This window comes from Bombus pascuorum, chromosome 4 (genome assembly GCF_905332965.1).
Source record: "Bombus pascuorum chromosome 4, iyBomPasc1.1, whole genome shotgun sequence".
NCBI classification, from domain to species: domain Eukaryota; kingdom Metazoa; phylum Arthropoda; class Insecta; order Hymenoptera; family Apidae; genus Bombus; species Bombus pascuorum.
Window position 1 is genome coordinate 12,224,471 of NC_083491.1, and position 24,731 is coordinate 12,249,201.

Genomic DNA, 24,731 nt, shown 5'->3' on the forward strand with positions numbered 1-24,731 from the left:
CTCATAGAAATAAAATCTAATGACGAAACTGTAACTATCCTATCAGCCTATAATAAACCTATAATATTTGTAATACGTAGGTATTAGGTTGTTCCACAAGTTTCTTTCGTTTTATAAGGAAATAACAGATGCATAACATTTTTGCTTTCTATCATTTTATCAAATTATGTACGATCCATTTTGTTCTATTACTGCAAATATATAATAAAATAATATAAACCAAAAACTGTTATGTATCTATTATTTGCTTATAAAACGAAAGAAAATTTTCGGACAATCTAATATATATAAAACTTAACACGATCACAAAACGAAAATCACACAGGTATAGGAATACGGACAGATAATGTTAGATCGGAGACCGTGGCAATTTGCGTTCACCGGTGACGGCACTTGTAGTGAAGCACCTTTGTAATTTCCATGGGTTCCGAAACAACGCTAACAATAGTGTTCGCAATACGGATAGGGCCACTCATCGAACAAAAAGGCCACTTCGGTTCCGAGTGGACGTCTGTGCTTTTTTTTTTGTCCGTGAACACCACCTGTTCGTGGGAAATATTATTGGCATCGCCATAAAAATTCTATGTTAACGAATCCATAGAAATTAACCTGGTAACAGCATGGTGAGGTATGACATTGCACAACTGTTTTGAAAGTAGTGCAATTACGTTTTTACAAAATCTTCAGCGTTTTCTTTCTATACTACACAAATATTCTATACTTGTTTCTATATTAGAGTCGTAAATTCCCGTTACGATTTGATAATCGACGCCACGAGTCAATCGATCCCCTATTTCCATTAAGATAATAGCATTGGTTAATTAATTATAACACTGAATTAAAATATGCACTTGTAGATATAAGCAGTTAGGCGTCGTGCGTGTAGATGAGTTGTCAGCGAAGTGTAAGTAACAAGTTAAAGTGACGACTAATCAATGAACAGAAAACTAGTAAGACAGTGACTGGTCAACGGATGAAAAACCAGTGAAATTCGGTGACGACGCTGTCGCGGAGGAAAACTATTGATGGGTGTTGGTCGCCCCACCAACGGTCGTTTGTAGATGGAAATGACTGTTGAACCTGGGAAAAACCTGCTTTTCCTAACTTTTACCTGTTTGAACAATAACCCTTAAAACCGTCTCGATTTGAAAGATATGTTGCAGCAATTAAGGGCTTGACGATAAAGTGAAAGTTTTTAGTTCTATGACCGCTCTTAGGATTATTGCAGCCCGACTACTTATATTTACACAGCTATTGGTCGTCTTGACCGAGGGATGGATTCTGGTTTATTTAGAGAGTGACCCGATGTAACAGATACTGTGAGTTTAAAATAAATAAAGTTTAGTGGAAAAGTTACAAATTTGTATTTTCTCAGTATACATATTTGGAGATAAGAATAACTTGGAATTGTTTTGTAGATAAATAATAAGACATAAATAAATGTGAATACAAGAGCAGACATTTGATATTAGATTTAGATTTTGTAAAAAATTGATTTGCAATAAAACCGCTGAAAGCATGCATGCATGCAAAGATGAAATATTAATCTCCTATTGCTGCTCTTGACTTCAGCAATAATCAGAAAACACGAAACAATAAAAAATGTTCACGTAATACCTATAACATATATAATCTTGCTGCTAAATTATAATAATTTTTACATTCGACCATTCTTCAAAATCATATTTTAAACGTATCCATCGTTGTCCCAATTTTACGGTTTTATCACATTTCTCGGTCGTTAAGTTACTCTAATCCTGATAATCACAGCAACAGCATGCGCATTATCATAAAATCAGTAGCGTGATTCCTGGCAATTGTTTAATTCAGTTATTTCACGTGATACGTTGGAGACGATGACTAAATCTGATATTTGTGTTCAATGTTTCTAGTAAATTGATACAGACTGCATTTCACATTTTAAGCGGTGTAATAAAACGTTGTGACCTTGTTTCAAGAACTTAAGGATAATATTCAAATATCTATTAGGTGAAAATCTCATAAAATATCTGGTCTCGTTTAATTTTCTTTCTTCTTCTAATTTTAAATCAGAATAATCCTTTTACAAATTGATTCTTCCTATGTCAATTATTTCTCCAAATTTAAGTTTACTTTTTAATTTATTTTTTTTTTAATTTAAAAATATTTTGTCCAGCGACGGTTGGATGAAAATTAAAACATTAGATAGAAGGATCGATTGGTTAGTATTTTCTATCTGTAAGAATCAATTTCATTTACTATTATCGGTCCAGGTCGCCATACGATTTATGGAATTCGAACGTAATTAACTTCAGGTAGCTCGCCCACACGAGGAACGATAGATTTATAGACTTCGATTAAAATAGTAACCGTTGCAGGGTTGGTGGTTGCTGGCAGACTGGTTCTTTAGCCATTGAGACATAAGAAGAAAGAACGAGATGGGAAAACAGATGTTCGAGTGACTTGCAATGCTCATTTTTTACTTTTATGTGTCCAATAAGGAAAACACGCGATCGGTCCGCATTGGATGAAACTTTGTAGACTTGAAAAGCAACCGAAAATAATAGATATGTATTCTTTTAACTGCGGTAACTCTAGTCGAAATCATCCTGCAAAGTTCGACGCCTAAAAGATAGCTCGCAAACAAATAAAAGTTAAATATAATTACAACTAAGAAGAAAATGTTAACAAGAATTGAATGCTTTCTAACGCATTAGAAGTAAAAAAAAAAAACAAGTCTCATCCGCAATTAGTCTATATATGTATACGCGTTTTTCAAACTCGAATACCCCAAACACAAAACACCCAGTATATCCAGGAAAGGTAAATGACTTTGTCCTCTTACGTCCACTTTAATAGTAAAAGGTTACCTACGTCTGGCTACTTATTGAATCGAAAGAGGAAAGAAGGAAAAGGTAGAAACGTCCAGATGCGGTCGTATCGAAAGTAGCCGCATCAATAACGTCTATTCCATTTCCTAGCGTGACTGGAGATTTCGTATGCGACTGGCACCCTTTCGGGACGAGTGTGTTTGCTCGTGGTTTAACGTTGGACAAGGAAGTTAAAGAGGGATGGAATTATTGCCTGGTGGGTAGTAAAATGCGGTGTGACGATGCCCCGCCGTGGGCATACTTAGCTAATTAAATCGTATAGGATACTCGTATCGAGATTAGGTTACATCAGGGCATGCGAGGCACCGCAGTTGAGAGGAATCCTTCGATGATACACGTGAACAAACGTATGCGTTGGCCAAGTTATCAAAGACTATGAAACATTCAATGGATATAAAGAACATACTCCTGTTTTTCGATGACAGAGATTAATTGAATTATAAGATGTAAGTAGACTATGATCAGGATGTTTATACACTTATAGGAAATTGAACTTGATCAGTTTTGCTATTGCTATGTCAGGAACACACTTCTTCTCCAAAATATAATTAACAAAGGAAATTGAAAAATGAATGAAATTAAAGACCCTGACAGTAATACTACGAGTTAACATAAATATTACTTTAACTATCAATTTACAACAATTGAATGCCAAACTTATATTAATTTGAATATCAATAGAGTTATAATATCTAATATAAATTGGAGAAACACTCTTTTAAATATCTTAGTTATTATAAGTAACGTCACATCTTTTGTTATTTTACTACAAACATCAAAATATACAAGATTTTTGTCTTTTTTGTTTTCAAGTATCAGTGCCAACCAGTACTCTCAACGCTCCCTTTGCGATAATTTATTTTAATTTAATTTAAATTATACGTTAATATCTTACATATTCCAAAGACTAACACCCACATGTACTCGTGTATAGTAATCTCGATAACTGTATCACAATGCTAGTTACTAGTCGATCGCAATGTTTGCACGACTCGAGTGAAACGAAGCTTGAAGTTATTACGAGGGTTCGTGGATAGACATACCAAGACAAATGACGCACTGAAAGGGACAGCTAAATTCGATATGGAACGAGGAAATTCTATAACGCGTTGCCCTGTGATACGCGTACGAATCTACGGACTTACCACGCTGCACGTCGAGGATATCAAGTTCCTAAATCGACACGGTAAACAGGCTATCCGCGTCGTGGGCCACGCAATGCCTAATCGAATTCATGGCTCGAATACACGATCGAACATCATCACCGATTTCTCGTAGTAATTCAATCGATTCAATACCACCCTGTTAGTATTCTCGCATTACCCCCTGGGAAAACGAAAATTGCTTGTTACCATTTACTATTATCCCAATATGTATTTGGAAATGATTTTGTTTTACATCATCGTTAAACGTTAAAATTTTAACTAATTTCAAATTTAAATAGCTACTGACGAATAAATATTGGAATTTTTACAAATGAGAAATTTCATCTTCTTCATGTCGAAAAGAAAGATAATAATATCAATATAATAAAGAAAAAGTAAAAACTGAATAGATATATGTAGGTACTAATTAAATTTAGATTTGAATTTCTACATCTCTAAATGTTTTTCCATTGAAAGTTTGTTAGCTTCTTTTTTATGAGGTTATCTATACATTATAAGCTTGACAATACGTTAATTCAACCTAGAATCTTGAACTGCAACACATTCTGACAATGCGGGCACGGCATTGGTATTCACGGTCGAATCATGATTTAGGACCTGTCGCATTGCCAAACCCCTATTCTATTCACGGACACGCATAATAACGATTATCGTAACCTTGGCTATCTTCTTTTCACAAGTTATTTTGAAATCTCTAGAGAGATTTTACTAATACTAATTAATATTTCACATTAATCTTTTCTACTAAAAATATGAAAAGATATCTATATATTATATATATATTATTTGATATAGTAAAATAACTCACTCAAATACTGGGGCAAACGAAGTAGATGAGTATTTTTCAAACGCGTGACGCTAATGCCACCTTATTTCATCTCTGTGAATAATACATTATATTTTTATAAAATTTGGACAAAATCAAAATTTGAATATCTGATAAGAATAATTCTTTACCTGGTTATACTAATTATATACTACCACTCTGCTGTTTGAGATGTTTACACCATTCTCATAATGCAATCATCAATAACATAATTCTAACCTACAATATAGTGAATTTTATTAAATATAATTAGACATAGCAATTTCAAAGTGGAACGATTCAAACGCTAATTTTTAAAATGCTAATCTAAAGTATTCAAAGTAGTATCACGTATAAACAACCGAAAATTGCATCCTTTTATACATTATACATACCAAATAGTTACCAGAAAAAACGACCTTAGGATACGGCGACACACGCTAAGCATGGACTATAGAAGCTGCACGTGGTACAAACGCCGCGCATGCGCACAGTAGCGCCCTGCGAGAGTAGATCCCCCTACCTCTCTTTACTACAGTAATGTTAATGGCGCGACACATGCGCACGCGCGTGTGGGGGGCAAAATCTTTAAAATTGGCCCTGTGGTGGGGCAGATCGTGCGAATCCCGGAACAGAACGAATCTACGGTCCGTTTCTGTAGGATGTGACAAACGGAGCGGCAAAGAGGGGAAAGCTAGCGGTGGGGAATAAAAAGCGGTATGCTACAGAACAGAAGTGTGGAAGTGGGGCACGTGCCAACTTGTGCACCTCCGAAGGGAATATGGTGGTGGCACGGGGCCGAAAAGTGGGGGAAATATGCATCTTGAAGCGCGGCGAACAGAATTTGAGGTAGTCTGCGAGCAGGCGAGTGACTATGCGCTTGCGTGGGCCCTCGGAGAATTTTCTTCTATTTTTAATTTCTCTTTTTCCCCTCTCGTATGTTTTTGTTCGTATTTTCCTTTCCTCTCGTTTCTCTTCCCTTCACCTTTTTCTTCAAAACCAAGATCCAATCTCCGAGGGTCTGCAACCTCCTACCCTGCTTCCCCTCTCCCGATTCGACACATTCAATTGAAATCACCGAGAGCAATCGTCGAGCTGAATTTCGAATTGATAACCAACCGAACTACCAAGACTGAACTGGAAACACTGGAAGAAACCGGAGATCCTTGAGTGACACCGAGACGGAATTCGTCGAACCGATAAAACGTCCGAGAGTAATCTGACATCTACACACTGTAAGTACAACATAGAAAACCAATACATTCAAAGACGGTCAAAGTGTTCATTTATATAAAATCATGGACGGAATATATTTTTTAAAGACAGATTCACAACTGATTTGAAATTATATGAGGACATCTACCATCGATGAAATAAAACGGAATATCGTTGACGATGTTGAAATCGGGGAAGGGAAAGCGAAGATTACCCTCTGTTATAAAGGATTTGTGTAAATATACTTGTACATACGAAAGTATTTTTAATTTGTACAAAGAGAGAGATGTAGAGTTCTGATGTTAAAAGTACAACACTACTCGAATCACATGCTCGGTGGATGAGAATTTCCTTCGAAATTGGCCAGTAGTCGGCGTTGCAGATCGCCTATCTCGATTTATATATCAAGCAAATAATCATACAATACTACATAACAAATTTTGAATTTGATTATTTAAGTAAAAGACGAAGATCGAAGAAAACACTGCTAAAGATATGACGACCAGGAACCGTTTGCAAAAAGCTTATCACTGAAGGAAGCATATATCGATCAATCAATAGATCAAAAACTTTTGAAGAAAACTTGTCATCGCTTATGCTGCTTTTATGGAAAAAAAGACGTTTTGAAGACAGAAAACAACCGTATTGCGATTTTTCACTTTGACACTTTATTGGTATGGTAACTAATTTATTATTTAATTAAATAATACGAAATTTTGAGAATATGTCAATTCTGCGATTAAAGATTATTGGCATTGATGTAAATGTATTTCCTTATACTTGTAATGTCGCGTGACCCTCTATATAGGCTAGAAATTATCCCTCGGTAATAAAACTAAAGATTTTGACTTTATCGTCAAGGCCCTTAATTGCTGCAACAATCCAGTAAAATATGGGAAAAGCAGGTTTTTGAACAATAACCCTAAGGAATGTCTCGATTTGAAAGATATGTTGTAGCAATTAAGAGCCTTAATGGTGAAGTCAAAATCTTTAGTTTTATGACCGAGAAATGGTTTCTAGTCTATATAGAGGGTCACGCGACGTAACAATATTAGCGTAACATTTATTAACGATAATGTAACTAGTCTTATATTTTAATTTAGAGTTTTAGGGTTTTAGGGTTTATTGTAAGAAATTGACAAAATTTTCGAAGATTTCCAAACACCGAGCTAGTCATTAATTTAAGATAATGTAATGATTTTGTATTTTAAGTTCTATTTTCCTTTCTTTTTTATTTCATATATATCGTACTTAGACGAGAAAAGGAAAATATTTAGAGGTTAATATAAAAAGAGACAATACAACGATCTAGTCAACAAGTGATTAAAATGTAGTATACGCTATAAGAATCAAAATATAGAATCTAGTATAAAAAAGAAAAAAGTATAATTACGATCTAGTCAAGGAATCGAGTTATTAGAAAACCTAATCTAGTCACAAAATAATACGGTCTAGTCATTATTTTTAGTCGTTCGCATTGGTGCCACGGATTTCAATCTCGAGGTAAATTTTTCTGAAATTTTCTCATGAATTACTAGAAATTAAGTTGAAACCTTAAATTACAAAAAATATGTATTTAATTTAATTACACGTAGCATCAACGAGACGTGTGTATACCTTTTCATATAGCTTTTTTATGTTTCTAGTCAACCATACTTTTTCTAGTCATCGCGTTCTTTTCGCTTAACACGTAAGTATCGTAAGTATCATATTCCTCAAAGGATATGCAGGCCACAAATAAATGCAATTCTGAAACTTTTATTTCAATGTATCCCCTACTTGTGTGACATTAATTTTGCATATTTAAATACGTACGTACATTTGTCAAATAAAAAATATCCGTGGATACGATGCCATACAAAAGTTAAGTCATGAAAATATATCATACTCGCTTTCTATAATCTTAAAAAAGAGTCACAAAAAGAATAGTTAAGAAATTGCAGTCTATATTATCTGATCGTGTATACATTAGTATAATTTATTAACTAAGTCAATATTCTATTCATTTCGGGGAATGTGCCAGTAATCTACATCAATATTATTATTATATAGGTTATAGGTTTATGGCAAAAAAATAATTTCATCAAAAATTAAAATTCCAATAGTTATATAAAGTAAAAAAATTAAACTTATTTCAAAATTAATTACGTAAACGGTTGTCAATAGAAGTAAAGAAATATTACCTACGTATGTATATAATTCCGATTTTTTTGCTAAATTCCTATGACTCAGTCGGTACAGTTTAAACAGTTAAATTTATTAAATCGTCCTTTACAAGGCAGCTAATTATGTATTCGTTTAGGATTAAATTATTATATACGTATTCTTTAATCATTTTGAGCTGGGAAGATTACCAAGCAGAAGCATAACAATTTAGTACAAAAAGTATTTTGTTAAGTAAAAAGTATTACATGGCTGTGTTTAATAATTAAGAATAATTTTATATTAATTAATACAAATCTGTACTTCTTTTTAAATTGATAGAGATATTACTATATCTTAGTAATATCTAATCCGAACATACCGACTGAAGTTAATATATGAAGTGCTCCATTTTTTCTGATCAAACTCTCTTAATTTGTACAGTAACACCATATATCGCATTTAATTTTAAGCTTATTTATTTCGAAATGATAAAACAATTAATTTATACATTGTATACGCATAGTCACTATCATTTTGTAAATAATTTAGTCAAATTAATATATAATTAAATTATTATTAGGAGTGGTATCTAGTCAATGAATCCATGAACACTAACTCGAACAGTTTAGTCCAAGTATTCAAAAAAACTGAAGAAACAAATTTGTTTTTGTTTTATATATGTAAAACAAATCGTATCGATTATCGTATAGTTACACTATACTTAATAAATGTTTTGGAATTTTATATTTTATTGTGCAATTTCTTTTAATGTTTCACTTGGCGAACTTAGTAGAGTATTGGATCTCAGTTCATGGATAATAAATCTAGTCTACAGTAAGTTAAAGCGACTGAGTAAATGGGAGTTACTAAATATAAAATATAATCAAAGATAAAGTAACTTATAATTGGTTTGAAAAGCTTTTATTATAGTTTCCGTATCAACTTAATAGTAGGACACGATATATTGTGTATGGCTTACAGTAAAGTGTATGTTAAAATAAACATTTATTTATAAGGTAGTTTATAACATATGTAGGTATGTATTGAGGTAAATTTATATTGTAAGGATTTAGAATATAAGATCATTATATATGTATTCTTACTTATTTCGTCATATTTATTTGCTATGAGTTGCTGTGTTGTGTGCTGTGTGTGAATTTATTTCAAATATTTATTTATTGAATATTTATAATAATAATATAAATCGCGATTTATATATTTTTTGCATATTTTTTGCTACTAGCTTTGCGTGTTTTTAGTATTAAAAAAATTGTATTCCATAGTTTCATTTACATAACTCTACATAACTATAAGTATTCAATCATTTTACTAATCACATGTTTGTAACTGCCATAAATAACACTGCTATGAAAAATGAACTTTTCTTTGAAATATAGAAATATCTTAAATAAAATTGTAATCCTCAAAAAGTACATTGTACAATTCAGTTATTACCTTACTCATATTCCTATACCTTATTTCTGAGATAAAACAAATGATGAAGCGTTCATGATAACACTCGTATTATTATTTTATTTGTATATTACCTTAATTATACAATTATTAGCATAATGTGGAAAATTTTTATATTTAGAAGGAATAACCATAGAGGATTGAAATGATAGGCAGAATCTGAAAAAGGTGAAAAACTACATAGAGTAGGGGAAAAGAAAGAAAGATAGGAAAATCTGATTTAAGTTAACTATACTTAATAAATGCTACAAATATGGTTGATCGTGCATAAAATGAAAATAAATGTTAAAAAGAATTTTAATTAATAAATAGTTTTTAGATTTTCTTTCAACATAGAATTATAAATATTTATTGAATTAAAAGTGTCTTTTCTTATTGGATCATAATTACTACGTTTCTCCTCTTTGACAATAAAATCTTGAATCTTCTTATGCTCTTCCAGCAACTTGTCCATAGTATTCTCTAATACACTAATCTGAGTGTATATATCATTACTTTCTAAACGTTGCTTTATTTCATCATATTCAAATTGAATTGTTTTGATTTCTTCTTCACATTCTAATTGCTGATGTTTCAATTGTTCACATTCTGCTATTAATTGCCCTTGTTTCAATGTCAATTTAGCTTTTAAACTCTCTAGGTCTTCTGGAATTATTGGTTTATTATCTTTGTTACCCATTCTTTCATTAAGATCAACAAATTCTGCTTGAATTTTCTGCTCTAACATTTCCATTTCGCTATAAATTTGCTGCAACTTTAAATTTTCTTTAGTTAATTTTTCAAAACTTTGATCACTCTTACTATATTCATAGTCATTGAAGGGTGGTAAATTATTCAGAATGGCCATTTCATCATTTCCTATAAAATCAATATCAATGTTTAACATATTTGAAATATTTTCCAAATATTCTACTATTGTATTTTCTAATCTATCCATTTTTCTTGTCTCATCATCTTTATTCTGCTCAAAAGAACTCATAAATTGCTCTATAACTTCTTCTCGTTTACGAAGTTCTTTAAATTTCGCTTGCTTCTCAATTTGAGTATCTTCCATGTCTGTTTCCAATTGCTCGAGTTTTTGTTCAGTTTCTTGTATCTGTTTCTTTTTCTCAGTCAATTGAGCTTCAGCAGCTGCAATATCCAGATTGTCTTGCTTAATCTTTTGTAGTAGTTTTCCTCTTTCCTCTTCTGGTGAAATTCTATGCTTCTCTTCTTCTTTCAACTTGTCCCTTTTTTCTTCCATTTCTATAATTTTCAAATGTAATTTAACTGCTTCTTGTTTCAATGGAGATAATGTTATTTCTTCTTCCAAATAAGCTTGTTCTTTATATAATTCATCCAATTCTTGTTGCAATGCATTTGTTTTCTCTTGCAGTTTTGCTTTTTCTTTTGATAATTCATCATATTTTTCTTTCATATTAAAATCCATGCTCTCTATAAGCCTTTCGGTCCTCTTTTTTTCATCCTCTAACTGTTTTTCTATTTTAGTTAACTTCTGCTCTAATTCTTTTCTTTCTTCAAACATATTTTCGATTTTCAATAAATTTTGTTCATTCTTTGTGGCAAGTTCTTCAGTCTCTTGTTCAATGATTTCTTTCCCAACATCAGACGTCATTTTATCTACAATGATGTTGTAGTCAGCCAGCTGTCCTTGCAAAGTTGTTAATTCCATAGCTAAATCTTTGGCTCTCTTGTCATAATGTATATAAGTAGCTCTTTCCTTAGTTTGATCTTCAATATCTTTGAAAATAACAGCAATTTCTTGACTTAATTCTCTGATTTTCAGTTGCATGAGTCCAATGTAATATCTTTTATCTTGAATTTGTCTGAGAATAGAAAATTTAGATTAAAAAACAACAGAAATAAGAGTTTAATTACATCTATCAAAATAATACTAATATTATAATTAATCTTAATATAATCGTATAGATTTAATATGAAATATAGAAAAATAAATATTTATACCTGGTCATTGACAATCCTCTAGCTGTTCCGGGTCTCAGACCTGCTACTCCATGTTGAGTGATAGGCCTTTCTGTAACGTTTATATTCATCTGACCAGGCAAAGGAAATGCTGAATTAAATGCTCCGGAACTAGTTGAACTGATTGTACTCAACCGTGAAGTAGGTGTTTGTACATGGTTAAGTAAAGCCAATGATGATGGTGGTCTTGCCAGTACATTTTGTCCAGGTGTACCTGGACGAGTAGTACCAGAGGTAACATAAAACTCTCCAGATTCATTCTTTACACCTCTGTAAAATCTATCATATTTGCTTTGCAAAGGAATACTTGTCTGTGGTCTTTGCATTATGATGAATTATTTAAGATATTTTTTCACTTTATTGGATACAGGTATCTTTTGTATTAATAAACAGTAATTTTTATAGATACACAAATAACTGACATTATTTTGCTAGAGCACTTTATTATGATCCTTTTGCTTTACATTTGGTTGCCATAGAAACCAATCCATATCAATCCATACAATTGATATGAATAGAAATTAGATATAATAACATTTAATTGACATCCACATCCTTGTATGAAAGAGATATATAACTTTTAATAGCGCTATAAGAAAATTATTGTATAAAAAAAAAGTTCAAAAAATATACTTTTAAATATACATTTAGATATACCTAGATAAAACACTACAAAAATAAAACTAATTAAATATGATCATTTACAAAGTCAAAATAGATACTCCTATACTCTTAAAAAGTCCATAAAAATAATATTTAAAAAGAAACTTAAAAATTTGAATTCATCGCTATTTAACCGACAGAGATGTTACCCATTGTAGAAATAAGAACATTTATACTCGATTCCTCAATTTTCCATTACATTTATCGATATAAACACTTATCGAAATAAAAAATTAAATTCTTAGTTCACCGAGGCATCAGCAGATGGCAACAGGATGAGGTTACTTTGGAACAGGCAGTTGCTAAGCAACAAAAGTGACGCGGCGTGGCGACCAAGTGGCAATGCACGACGGTGACGGCGACGGCGACGGTGACGGCGGTAGCGACGCCGGTCCCCCAAACTCGAATTAATATACGGTAGTCCAAGAATATCTTCAGTGTGCCTCGGGATAGCCAGAAACCAATCGGCGTTACCACAGTAACCCGCGTTGTAGATACGTTTACTCGTGGCATCGCGATTCGTCCCGTCGACGTATAAACGATCAACGCTACTCACCCGTTTCATACACGCTTCTTTCACGTTGGCATTTCTTCTCTGGCGCTTGCCATTTTTTTTCTTTCTTTTCCTCTCTTCATCCTTCCCTCCTCTTGCCCTTTTGCTCAATAGACCGTAGTAGTCCGTGTGCACACGGTTGGCACATGTACCCGGTGATAGCGCATCTAGTGCAGATCATAGAAAGGTATCAACGCTGCCCGATAAACCGGTTTTACCGCAACCAACCGGTGACCTCCTCGTGCCCGAGAATGCTTTAAACTGTGACAAGTATTTTGTGCTCACTTCATAGAAACTGTCCGATCGTGCGTGCGTGAACACGGGACGGGAAAAACCCCGAGTGGGGTTTTTGACGGAAATCGAGACGCCGCGTCGTTGATACGAACATGGACGAAGAAGAAATCGACGGCGTGAAGTCGCCCATCAAGAGGCTTGGCTCCACGCGGAAGCTGCTCGTCTTTAACAGTAAGTTGTAACCAGTAACCATGCACTTGTTATCTGTCTCGTTTTCTCTCTCTCTCTCTCTCTCTCTCTCTCTCTCTCTCTCTCTCTCTCTGTCATTTTTTGTGGTTTGTACTCACTCCATTTTTCTCTCTTTTTACTCACAGAGAAAGTCAACTTTTTCTAACTAATATATTTTAAATGAATCGTAAGTAAATTGTTTCTCATGATGCTTAAAATTTGGGATTGGGGTTTGTTACGATAGCAGTATTGGTATTTATTGGAAACAATTTCATCAAAGATTTTTCTTTCAAAATCAGGAGAATTTTATTATATTTTACATCGATCGGAAGTAAATTATTTTGAGATTGAATTCTGTGACTATACTAATACAGATTGATATTTGTTGGCAATAATTTTATTGAAGATTTTTTTGGAAATCAAGAGAGTTTTGTTATCTTATTCTCCTAAAATTCGATTTGTAAACTTATTACATTTTATGTCAGGTTTTGTTGTTATGAAAAGATTTAAGATAAGGATATAGATTTGTGTTACTGGTTTGAAATATATTCGCGGCGTGCTTCGAGTCGAAGGGTAATTTATTTCGATAAAACTCGTTCCAACGTCCATTGGGATGCGTGCATCTGCTCGATTGACTGTAAAGAGTGTAAAGGTGCAATTTGTTTCATTCATCCCATCGATAAAACAGCGAGTGCTGACGTTTCTTTCGTGTTTTTTCTTTCTTTAATACATGGAGCATTCTTTCAATACGTTTGGCGTGTAGGAATGTATAAAAAGCTTAGCGGCTATATGGTCAACAGATGTTAGAAAATCTCGTTATAATGTGCACTCGACAGTGCGAGTACCGCGACGCTGACTTTCGAAGAATAACGCGACGTGTCGATGTTTTTATGTTCAAAATGCCGTTTATTTGTGCATCTTGGCATGCACTGTATTTCAAACCTGCGATGTTTCTCTGCAAAGAATAACATATTTCATCCATGTAAAACATTGCTTAATTCGTGTAATATATTACTCAATGCTAAAAATACTTATATTTAATTATTTCATAAGATCATGCAGTCATATGTAACAAAAGATAGTAACTGTTTTTTTATACAATAAAATGAGTTTTAGCTTGTGACATCTCTCTAAAAAGAATTATCTCATGCATGTAAAACATTGTTTAGTTCGGTAAAAGTAATCCTAAAATGATTATAAGTCTGTTGATGGACGAGAGAAAAATTTGTTGAAAAGAACATAATAGATGACGTAAGTACAGAATTTCATGTGTTAAGAATATCGCGACATTGTAAACTGCTATTATCAGCCAGAGCATTGTACAGCATAATCAAGTAGAGACTATTACACCCTTTGTGGAATGCTGGTGCATTCGAAGGTTGCGTTAGACATTCCTAGTTACCGGCGTACTTGAGTTATACGTTTGTATAGGTAATAGGCTTCGGCTTCACGCTTCGAACGTATATCTTACAAATTATAATGTAATCAACATTACAAGTTTTCTAAAGAAAGATTTATTATAAAATCATCATGACACCATAAAAAAATGTATCGAATCCTCTTTTTGATATTATTTATTATTATATTTAGATTCTTATCATATTATTTCCAATTGTTAATTAATAATTTTTATGTATAAAATTTCTCGTAAATATTTTGTGCAACGAAAGAAAGCAAAAAACGTAGTTTCACTGGATCAATGAACAATCGTGTAGTACCTATCGTCATTCGATGAGGCAAATGAGGTGCTTGCACGTCTCTCAGTTGAAATGTTGGCGCGTCGCATTAGAAATCGCCTCGTCTGCATATTAAAGTCGTGGGAAGCAACAGGGATAGGTTTCACGGCATTCTGAAAAAAACTCTCACATGTTTGATACTGTTAAACATCTCTGTTTCTTCATTATCTATTATCTCGTAAATACATACTTATTGTATATGTAATACATACTATAATAGTCTAATAATCCTATTTATACGTCTATATTTCATCAGGAATTAGATGAAATTATACTGGACTGAATAAAAGTATTTTTTAATAATAAAAGAAATATAACCTTAATATCATAAATATATTTATAACTTGATATTACAAAATAAGAGGAATCTTGACATTTTGAAAATTTTGAAAATTTATTTAATTTCCTATCATTTCATCAATGTGGCATAGTGCAACGTGTCGTGCATTCATAATCATAAGTCTATCCGATCGGAAGTTCCCAGAAGAACGTACATCGGATGCCCATCCCTGTTTCCGTTTACAAACTTTCAAGGTTGTTTTTATTTTACTTTAACGCGCGTACTGCCCCCATCCCTCTCCGTTTTTTTCTCCCACTCCTTACTCTTTAGTGAACACATTCACACCGAACACTTTCAGACGCACTGTGGACGTGCGTCTATATATTTCTTGATTTCTCGAGGCGCATGCGCATATTCTCATTGTTGGTTGCGACTCTTTCCACACAGTCGTGCCTGACTGCGTCGACCGTTTCCTCTATGCATTCTGATTTTTGTGTTTATACCACGTTGCACGGTTGCAACATTGTCTGCTTTAATATCGATTTTAGTGACCCGCCGCTACGCGGAGCGCGCCACGCCGGTAGACGCGTCGCTTCACAGACGTGTTTCTACATTTTGTTTATTTTCTGAGTAATTTAATCCTGCTATTCTCATTGAGTTTATATGACCCGAAATAAATTTTACAATATAATTTTATTTTATTTGTACTAATCTACTACTTTTATGTACTCCACTCTTTCTATAAATAAATTATTCCAAAAAAAGAAGGCATCTGAAAAGATACAAACGTAATAAAGTGAAAACAGCAGATTTAAGTTTATGTAAGCGATAAGGTATTGATATAAGATTTATTGAATAACATAATGCTTGATACATAATACTTCATAAAGGAGGTAATGAAAATAATAATTACGTATTGAGAGATTTGAAATCATCTCTAATAATTATCTGAATAAAAAAACGTTCATAAATTAAACTTATACTGTTTTTTATTTCTATTCACTCTTTCTCGTTAAATTGGAAGTAAAATGTAGAATATACGTTTGAACGTACTGATCAATGTTTTAATTAGACTAATTAGGGATTCTTGAAGCATTGAAAATAATTCTTTGATAAATGTATTGTCGGCGGAAGAGCTTGTTTACAAAAAAAGTTAAGAATTTTTGTCATTACTTTAACCGTAAATCCGGTGGAGAAATCTGAATAAAGTGAAGAGTAAAAAGGGAACGACATTTCCTGCTTTGTGCGGCAGATGTTTTTACGAACAGACACCATTTTTAGAGTGTCAAAGAGGGTATCTATCCCAGCCAGTGAAAGATATGTATATCTTTCACTCGAGTACTATTGTGATTACATGTTTTATTTAAATGTTTTCTAAAAAATTATATTTTTATGAACGCAATAAAAAGATCGAATTTAAATAGAAATTCGTTTTACCGATTAAAAATATAAATATAAAATACCTATTAAAAACAATTATTCTACTTTCAATATTTTATATATTATTATGTATTATACGCATTCTGTACATTTTGGTATCTTCAAATCGTAATGCATAAAAATCTGCAGTCTAGTTATTCGGTTATAAAAATATTATAATCTGACATATATATATATATATATTTATCACACATTGTAATCCCTTTGAATAACTTCAAGGATATTTTCGATTTGATTTTCCCGATCTATAAATATCATGAACGAAAGTTCGGCCTCCTAAGCCGCTTTGTAGAACAGCGAACACACACATACACGGGGCAGTATAATTTTTTGATGCACATGTGTAAGTACTAGCAAGGGCATTCATTTTATTTCAGCTCATTAGCAACTAAGTCCAACTAGGATAGAGGCGAAGGAATTACAAAGAAATAATATGTCTTCCTAACGTCTATATCATTGTTAGATTAATTAGCTTGTGGCGTGCGTAAATTTTCATCTAGATGTACGACGTTAACTATCGGGATGAGTTACTAATTGAGATAAATCGCTTGAAAAGGGGATCGGACAATTCCTTCGTAAGGACAATCGAATGTCGCTATATATTCCCTATGGGTCCGTTTACACTCCGAAAAACGATTATAAGATAAAGAACGCGGCCTCACCGGGTAGATTGTGAACTTGCAGGAGGAAATGTCGCGAGTTGTACAGAAACACCAATAGAGTTCGCTAACGAGATAGCAAGGCGAATAAAGCGCTAGGGTTGTGCTGCTGGCATTTAACACTGACAGTATACATATAAGAGAATACTCGTTGCACTTTAAATTAATTCCATTTCTCGGTATATGTATCGTGAGGGCTGTCGAAAAAATTAAGCAAGAGAAGGTACTAGAATCATTTCATATCTTTAATTAAGAAGAGATATAGGGAATTTCTAAAAATGGAATAATCAGAAAGTGTGATTAACCAATACCGGAATAGTGTGCATGCATGCATACGATATTTATATTTGTGTTAGTCTGGAATGTATAACATAGAAATTGTAAAATTGTACAGAAATTTTGCGTGGAGAATAATTGTTTCAGGTTGACACTAATCTGATGGGTCAACAAAGACTTCTGGATAGGTGCACGGTAAGAAGTCCAAGTGGTATTGAATCTGCACGCTTATCTGTACGAAGGTCGGAACCCCGAACGATCTGTAGCTTTAAAATAGCGGTAGCGGTACTACGTAATGGTCACATGAATAGAGATTCAGTTTTAGAATAGTACACACTGAATGAACTTCATCTATACTATAAGTAACTAACAACTTTTTAATGTTTGAAATTAAAATTACCATATAAAAGGGTAATAATGACAATCATTATTACTACTATACGATAAATATAAAGATTATATTGTTTAAACAATTGATTTTGATTTAATGCAGTTTGACAAGTTTGAAATAGACATTGAAGAAATATGATTTTGTATAGTGCAATTTTCATGGAAATAATTTAAAATTTAAATTGAAGAAGGAACGACATTGGCCGTTACTTACTCACCATAAGGTTAGCGGCATCAATGAAATGGCGCGGTATCCCATTGAACCACTTGGCTGAGTCAGCCAATTGCGAGCGCGCTAGGCTTAGGGTACATTTTTCATAAGTGCTTTTACGACGTTTCAGATTTAATACGTGATTATGTTGGAAACAAGTGCAGTTTCTTTACGAAAAAGAAAATAAGTAAAACAAGCGAATCGATATCGATCATTATCATTGAGAATAAATTTTAAAAAAGGATTGATTTATGAAAATTTTTTGAAATACAATATTGCTTTCATTCAAATCAAATTTATGCAGTTAATTGTAAATACTATCCTCTTTTCATGTTTCTATATTTGTAAATTTAATAATAAAAGTATCTTTTGTCGAAATCAGGTCCAATTATCATGACTTGGAAATTAAATAACAGATGACGCTAATGGTTCCACAATGCTCGTATTTTGATCTTAGAACAAAATTAAATGCTTTCTTCTTATGTAGAATTTATTGCTTTATTCTTATAAAATTTTTGACCTCGATCATAATAATTGACATAACCTCCACAATAATTCTGTAAAATCAAAACAGAAGTGCATTTATATACTACTGTCTTTTATTTCATGTTCGGACTCTTAAAATACTAAGAATCAAAAATAAATAAGAAGATGAATAGAAAACAGTTTGACCATGTTTTTCTTCACCAGTTGGCGATAAAGTAAATGAAAGAATGCAGAAAAACTAACAGTGTTAGCAACCTGCCGATAGGCTAAGCCAATCGTAAGATGATCCCTGAGTGCCTTCGAAGTGGCCGATGAAAAGCAATTTGTTTCAGGGTGCTGAGTACATCCAATGAGCAAACGAGATCCACTTTTATATCAAGTGTAATCCCCCTCTCTTTCGATCTCTTGAATTATCTTTAAGAAACCAGAGAATCGTATCAGAAAAAAAAACATTTCATTAACGAACAGTTACCAATTCTATACATTACATAAGATAATTAGTGTTATACCAAATATTATAAAATTCACTAGACTCACGTAAAACAATTTTTAATTATGTACTTCAACCACACTTTATCTTAACTATCAAACGAAATGTAATCTGAAGTAATTTATGGAAATCACGAGAAAAATGAAAAAAATATAAATATAGGTTAGTTTGGAATCTGGGCGCGTGGCGCTGAAATGGTTACCGAATGGTTAAGTGTTTATTGACCAAGCGAATGTCTACAATTAGACGACATGGAACCGTGTGTATGATACGCATGTATCGCGTGAAATAACCGCGTCGAAACGAAGAAAAGTGTTTCCACGTGGTACAAGTTCTACGGGGATGTAGAGAACAGGACCAGCGAGAGCACAAGCAAGCGCGCAGAGCCAGAGAGTAACGTACACACGGTGGACACGTGCACTCCGTTTGATCAGAGTCACAGTCACGGTCACGCTTCGAGGGTTGGACGAGCCTATATAGAACACCACGGTGGGAGACTGGTGTACAGAGAGTATAACCATGCAGCGAGAGAGACGAGGAGAGAAACAAAAGCGGTGGCGCGAGTAACACTCATTGATTCCCCTACCAGCTCAGCGGCCATCTCTTTTGCACTGTTTCGCCTCGCTTTATTGCTATTATTTCATCTCTTTTCGTTACGTCTCTTTCTTGCTACTGTTCCCTGATTAACCCTCTCCCTCTTCGGACAACTGTTATCTCTGTCCTCCGTTTTCTACCTATCTCCCTCGCTCTCGTTACGTATGCACGAAATACACTTTCCGCTCGACGCTTCGACAACGGTATTACGCGATTCAGTTGATTTCGAAACGGTGCATCGGGAGCGCGGAATTTCTCTGGTATATAATCGGTTTTCTACAGACCCGTCCCCTTTTCCGTTTGCAAGTGAAACGCTTTCAACGTAGAAAGTTTCCTGGCCGATTCGGCTTAACAACTTCAAGTGTGTTCTCTTTTCTGTTTTTTTCCCCTCTTCTACTGTTTCCTTTTACGCTGCATCGGCCTTATGATCCGTGTATAGTAGAATCGTCGTGTCTACTACTGTGAGAATCAGCCGTTTTGAGGACGTGCCAGTGCCTCACAATGGGGAAAGCAAAGCGCGCCAAGAGATAAAATAACCGTAACCGATTGTCTCATTTTGGTTTTTCTTCGTGCGCGACCAATTTTCCATAAATGGCCTCTTCTCTGTATTATTTTCTATAACAACATCGATACAAATTCAGGTATTTTGAATTTTCCTCGGAAGGGATAAAGCCGATTTTATTTCAACAAAATCGAATGTTTCAATTCAAAATAATAAACTTAATCGTATTCTTTGCTTTCTTTTTTACTTTTTGCTTACAAATTTCCGATAAACTAGATATTGAGCTGAAGATATAACGTGTGCCAATATTACGCGCTCTTTATCATGACTGATCGTGCACAAAAATACGATAATCCACAATATCAATAATTAGAAGCACGTAAACTTAGCCTAGTATAAAATCTATCGCGAGATATTAAATCAAAATACACGTCATCTGGGAAGCTTATAAACTTTATTTAACAATGGCTTCTTTACTACGTAGAAAGTAAATATACATTAAAATTAATTTAACCTTTACACTGCGTAATTAATTTCTCCAATTACATATTTTTAGATAGCTCCAGTTTTAGAAGAAAGAAAGATTCTTTAACTTTTTAAAACTTTTTCTGCATTTCTTTCTATCATTTAAGAGATCTCTCGTTTGAAAAACGCGTAACCTCTCGTGTTGTATAAAAAAAAAATTCTAAATTTTAATTTCGATCAAGTATCGTATTTTCAAGGCATGACGGTGAAGATCGGTGCGCGGTCTGCCTAAAGTCATCGGCCAAGGTATATACAAGAGAGAGAATCCTCTACATGGTCCGGAGTATGCAGGGGGTGGCGAGTCAGGAGAGCGAGAGAGAACGAGAGAGAGCATGAGAGTAACCGGTGTGTATGTGGTGTGGTGCGGTGTGTTGCTACTGCTGCGGCTCTTCAGTGAGACCGAGGGAGAGAGTTTAACGCGACGATAGAGGAAGAGAGGGGAAAGGAAGGTGGGGCGAGCGAGGAGGTTAGAGCAAACGCGAGAAGAGCACCGGTACGGAACCGAGTGACAAAGAGAAGTGAACAGAGAGAAAGAGAGAGAGAGAGACAGAGACAGAGAGACAGAGATGGATAAAGTGAGAACGAGTGCAAAGGGAGGGAGATGGTGTGCAAGAGAGAGACAGAAAATCCGGTTGCCTGGCGACGAGCCATCTAGTTCGATCCCAGCCAGCCGACCAGCCACCCTCTGGGCGCAGGAGCAACGAGAGAAGGCGACTACCTTCTGCCTTCGTTTCCTTTTTCTTGTCATTCTTAACTTTCTTGAACCGCGCCGCGCCTTTGTTTCCCTGGCCTGTGCGTGTTGGTCAATCTTCTTGTCCACCCCTTTTGGTTCTTCCTCACGTTAACATCACAGAATACATACGTTAGTGTACCGTATAAACGAACGTTGGTGATGGGTTTCGGTTAAACCGGGAAGAGAGAAGTGCACACGTTTCAAGGCCGGAGCGGTCGGTCGGTCGGTCGGTCGGTCGAGTGCATTGCATTACGTTGCGTGTAAGAGCGCGTGTGCCGAACGATGGAAAGATCGCTGTGAACTCACAGTGTTTCGTTTTGTTGCGAGGATGAGAGTAGTCCTTGGAGTAGCGGGCTACGGTGAGGGAAGCCAGGCCTGAAGGGAAGAAATCAAGAAACGGAAGAAGAAAGAGTGTGGTGGTCCATTGGTGGGAGACAAAGCGAACGAACGAGTTAGAGAGGGATAAATAAAGAACCGGTGCGTATATGCGTATGCCAGTTGTGTGTATGTGTGAATATACACACATGTTCGAAGAAAGAAGAGAGAGTAGTCGAGCGACAAGAAGAACATTTGATAATGATGTGAAGCCGATGATGAATACCCGCGGTTTCTCCTATGAAATGGAGGTCGGTCCAATTGTCGATTTTGTCTTTCAACGAACGACAACGAGCGTATAAATCGAAAGTATCTTCTCACGAGATGCAAGAATACACATTCATCGAGCTCCATGCCGATCACTCGAATTGTGAATCGAATCGGTTTTACGATTGACGAAAAGAAACTAGAGCGTTCCGGTAATGGTGGTGCATTGACGGAGAACCATTCTGGAAAGAAGCTTGGAAATCTTACCGGAAAAGAAGTAAGCGTAGAAGATTCGTTTCTACGCACTTGATCGAGTCGAGTTTCGCTCTAAATACTCGCCGTACGATAATATTAATCGCTAATCAACGAGGAACTCGATCTTGCAGTAATTAGTGCGCTCTAGGGATATTTTTAAAAAGGAACAGAGGGAGAAGGTGGCCCATTGAAAGAACTTGCCAACTATAACGGATCTTGTGTCTTTTTTCACCCTGTTTCCCCGTCTTTCTTTTTCATCGCTATATACTCTCCCTCGATCCATCTCACTCTCTCCCTTCCTCTTCCTTCCATTCCCCCTTTCTTTCTTTCTCTCTCTTGCTCGTTCGTTCGTTACAGCCGATCAACACGAATCGAGACCTACGCATAGTCCAGCAACATGTTCCAGTGCATTATTCAGCAGAGAAACGGATGGATTCATCCTTATAACCCCGATACTAAGGACGTACTTCCAGGTATGGTTCATTAGATGCAAATGCGTTCGCTTTTTCTTGCATCTGAAGTAGCTGGGGATGAAAGAAATCGCGCATTAAACGAAACAGTAAAGTTCCTAGATCTTTCCCCTTGGTGATAGTTCGATACACCAAATCAGTAGACACTTAACCTAACCTAAAACCCGTAAGTAGATATTCGTAGTTCTTTTTTATTTCTTTGAGTTGCCTACGTTTGAGTAAGCATTACATAAAACATTAGTAATCATTCTACGACCCCTACTCATTGTATTATAATTCGCATAAGCTCTATACATTATTAGTCTACATATCGATTTCATTGAATTTTAGTATATAAGCATCGTACATTTTGGTTTCGACATTTTCGCCTGCATTTATACCATGAGTCTTTCATTCGTCCACAGTTTTACCGTGATACATTCGCACAATGTATGCGTTATACAATATTGGAAATTCTAGATAGACGAGGACATCTAATGCCGCTGGTGTAGAGTAGTGCGAATACTCGTTTAAATGTATAGAATTTCTCTCGTCGCGTTACTTGGAACGCGAGAAAAGCGGCGCGGCGCAATGTCGAGCTCGAAAAAATGGTCTTGGAGGTTGCTGTATCAGCATTACCAAACAAAATATTATCAAAAGAAATTATATTATAAATTCACAGATTAGGACATAAATGTGTAGCTTGCATTAATTGTAAGTTTATAAAATTTATATTTTTTTACATGTAATAGAAACTTTTAGTTAGCAAATGAAATTTTGTATTTGATTCAGAAAATAATTACGATATAAATATTCAACACTTAATCGCATAAATAACACTTGCCAAGACGATATATATTATTTAATCCAATGATTGATAAAGGTGATTTCAATTATTTTACTAAATACATACATATTTACTAAATAAGCATATTACCTTTAAATGTACAACGTGACGCATTTTATTGCGTTTGTCAGAGTTACAAATTCCAAGTATCCAATTACACAAATTAAAGAAAATATCAGATGTAGAAAAAGGTTCTGTTTCTATTGTCTATATTACGATCTACAATCTACAGCAGTAAATACTTTAGGTTAAGATATCTTAGCGTTTTTTACTGCTGATATCTAATTTTTTAAATATTATCGTTTATCACCTTATTTTGAGGTATGCAGTAAATAATGATCGATACAATAGCGATTGATAAAGTATACGTTCAATACTGCATTCTCATCGCGTTTTAGCTTAATCAAAACTATTTACAATGAATTTAAGATTTTTTTCCTACTCTTGATATCTATATTGTAGTAGATTAAATTTAAGATATAATATCAGAAATATTGCAGAGGATATTTTGATTTTAAAAATTAACCACTTGCTAGTAACAATATAGCGATGACAATATTGAATCATTATGTCCAAAAAATGGAGAAAAGTTATTGAAATCGATACATAATATTTAAGAAAATAATTGAAAATATTACAACTTTTTGTAAATGAAAATACATTTTGCCTACAGAGTGCGTACATAAATAGGGAAATTTCCCTACATATTTAGGGAAAATTCTTATACCAAAAATCCAATTTCAGTTTGTAATTACTATTAAAAATCAAAAGTTTGAAAATCATCAGTACATTATAGAAAAAATTAAACGTATCATAATAAAACTACAGATAAGAATTTCCCTACCTGTACGCTTATCATTAAAAAAATAAAATTCTTTCTTATATTTAATAGTATAAAATGAAATTGCTAAGTATGATGTCATTTAACCTTCCAACTAAAA

General features: G+C 34.2%; 2 protein-coding genes and 2 long non-coding RNA genes across 9 annotated transcripts in view; 2 read left to right on the forward strand and 2 right to left on the reverse strand.

Moving 5' to 3' along the window:
- Window positions 1-3,796: 3,796 nt before the first annotated feature.
- LOC132905855 (uncharacterized) lies at window positions 3,797-5,150 on the reverse strand. Its single transcript, XR_009657874.1, has 3 exons — window positions 4,994-5,150; window positions 4,845-4,916; window positions 3,797-4,196 (listed from the first exon to the last, which is right to left on the reverse strand). It is a non-coding gene; the product is annotated as an uncharacterized LOC132905855 (long non-coding RNA).
- A 417-nt stretch (window positions 5,151-5,567) lies between these two features.
- Window positions 5,568-9,634, forward strand: LOC132906523 (uncharacterized). 2 transcript variants are annotated; one of them, XR_009657990.1, is made up of 2 exons: window positions 5,568-6,076; window positions 6,164-9,634. It is a non-coding gene; the product is annotated as an uncharacterized LOC132906523 (long non-coding RNA). The 2 variants fall into 2 exon arrangements; XR_009657991.1 differs by having other exon boundaries at window positions 6,168-9,634.
- Window positions 9,107-12,375, reverse strand: LOC132906508 (intraflagellar transport protein 74 homolog). 2 transcript variants are annotated; one of them, XM_060958758.1, is made up of 3 exons: window positions 11,640-12,375; window positions 10,065-11,500; window positions 9,107-9,833 (listed from the first exon to the last, which is right to left on the reverse strand). In XM_060958758.1, exons 1-3 carry the CDS (start codon window positions 11,981-11,983, stop codon window positions 9,754-9,756), a joined length of 1,860 nt encoding a protein of 619 aa, XP_060814741.1. In that variant the 5' UTR covers window positions 11,984-12,375; the 3' UTR covers window positions 9,107-9,753. The 2 variants fall into 2 exon arrangements, with proteins under 2 accessions (XP_060814741.1, XP_060814740.1); XM_060958757.1 differs by having other exon boundaries at window positions 9,707-11,500; window positions 11,640-12,374.
- Window positions 12,376-12,743: 368 nt separating this feature from the next.
- LOC132906497 (SLIT-ROBO Rho GTPase-activating protein 1-like) overlaps window positions 12,744-24,731 on the forward strand; it is a 44,195-nt gene continuing 32,207 nt past the window's right edge. For 2 of the 4 annotated variants that reach the window (XM_060958736.1, XM_060958738.1), the window contains exon 1: window positions 12,744-13,338. In XM_060958736.1, coding sequence (XP_060814719.1) covers window positions 13,260-13,338 — 79 coding nt within the window. In that variant the 5' untranslated portion in view covers window positions 12,744-13,259. Of the gene's footprint in view, window positions 13,339-20,092; window positions 20,539-21,190; window positions 22,968-24,731 lie in introns of those variants that run through there. The other 2 variants (XM_060958737.1, XM_060958739.1) reach the window with 2 other exon arrangements.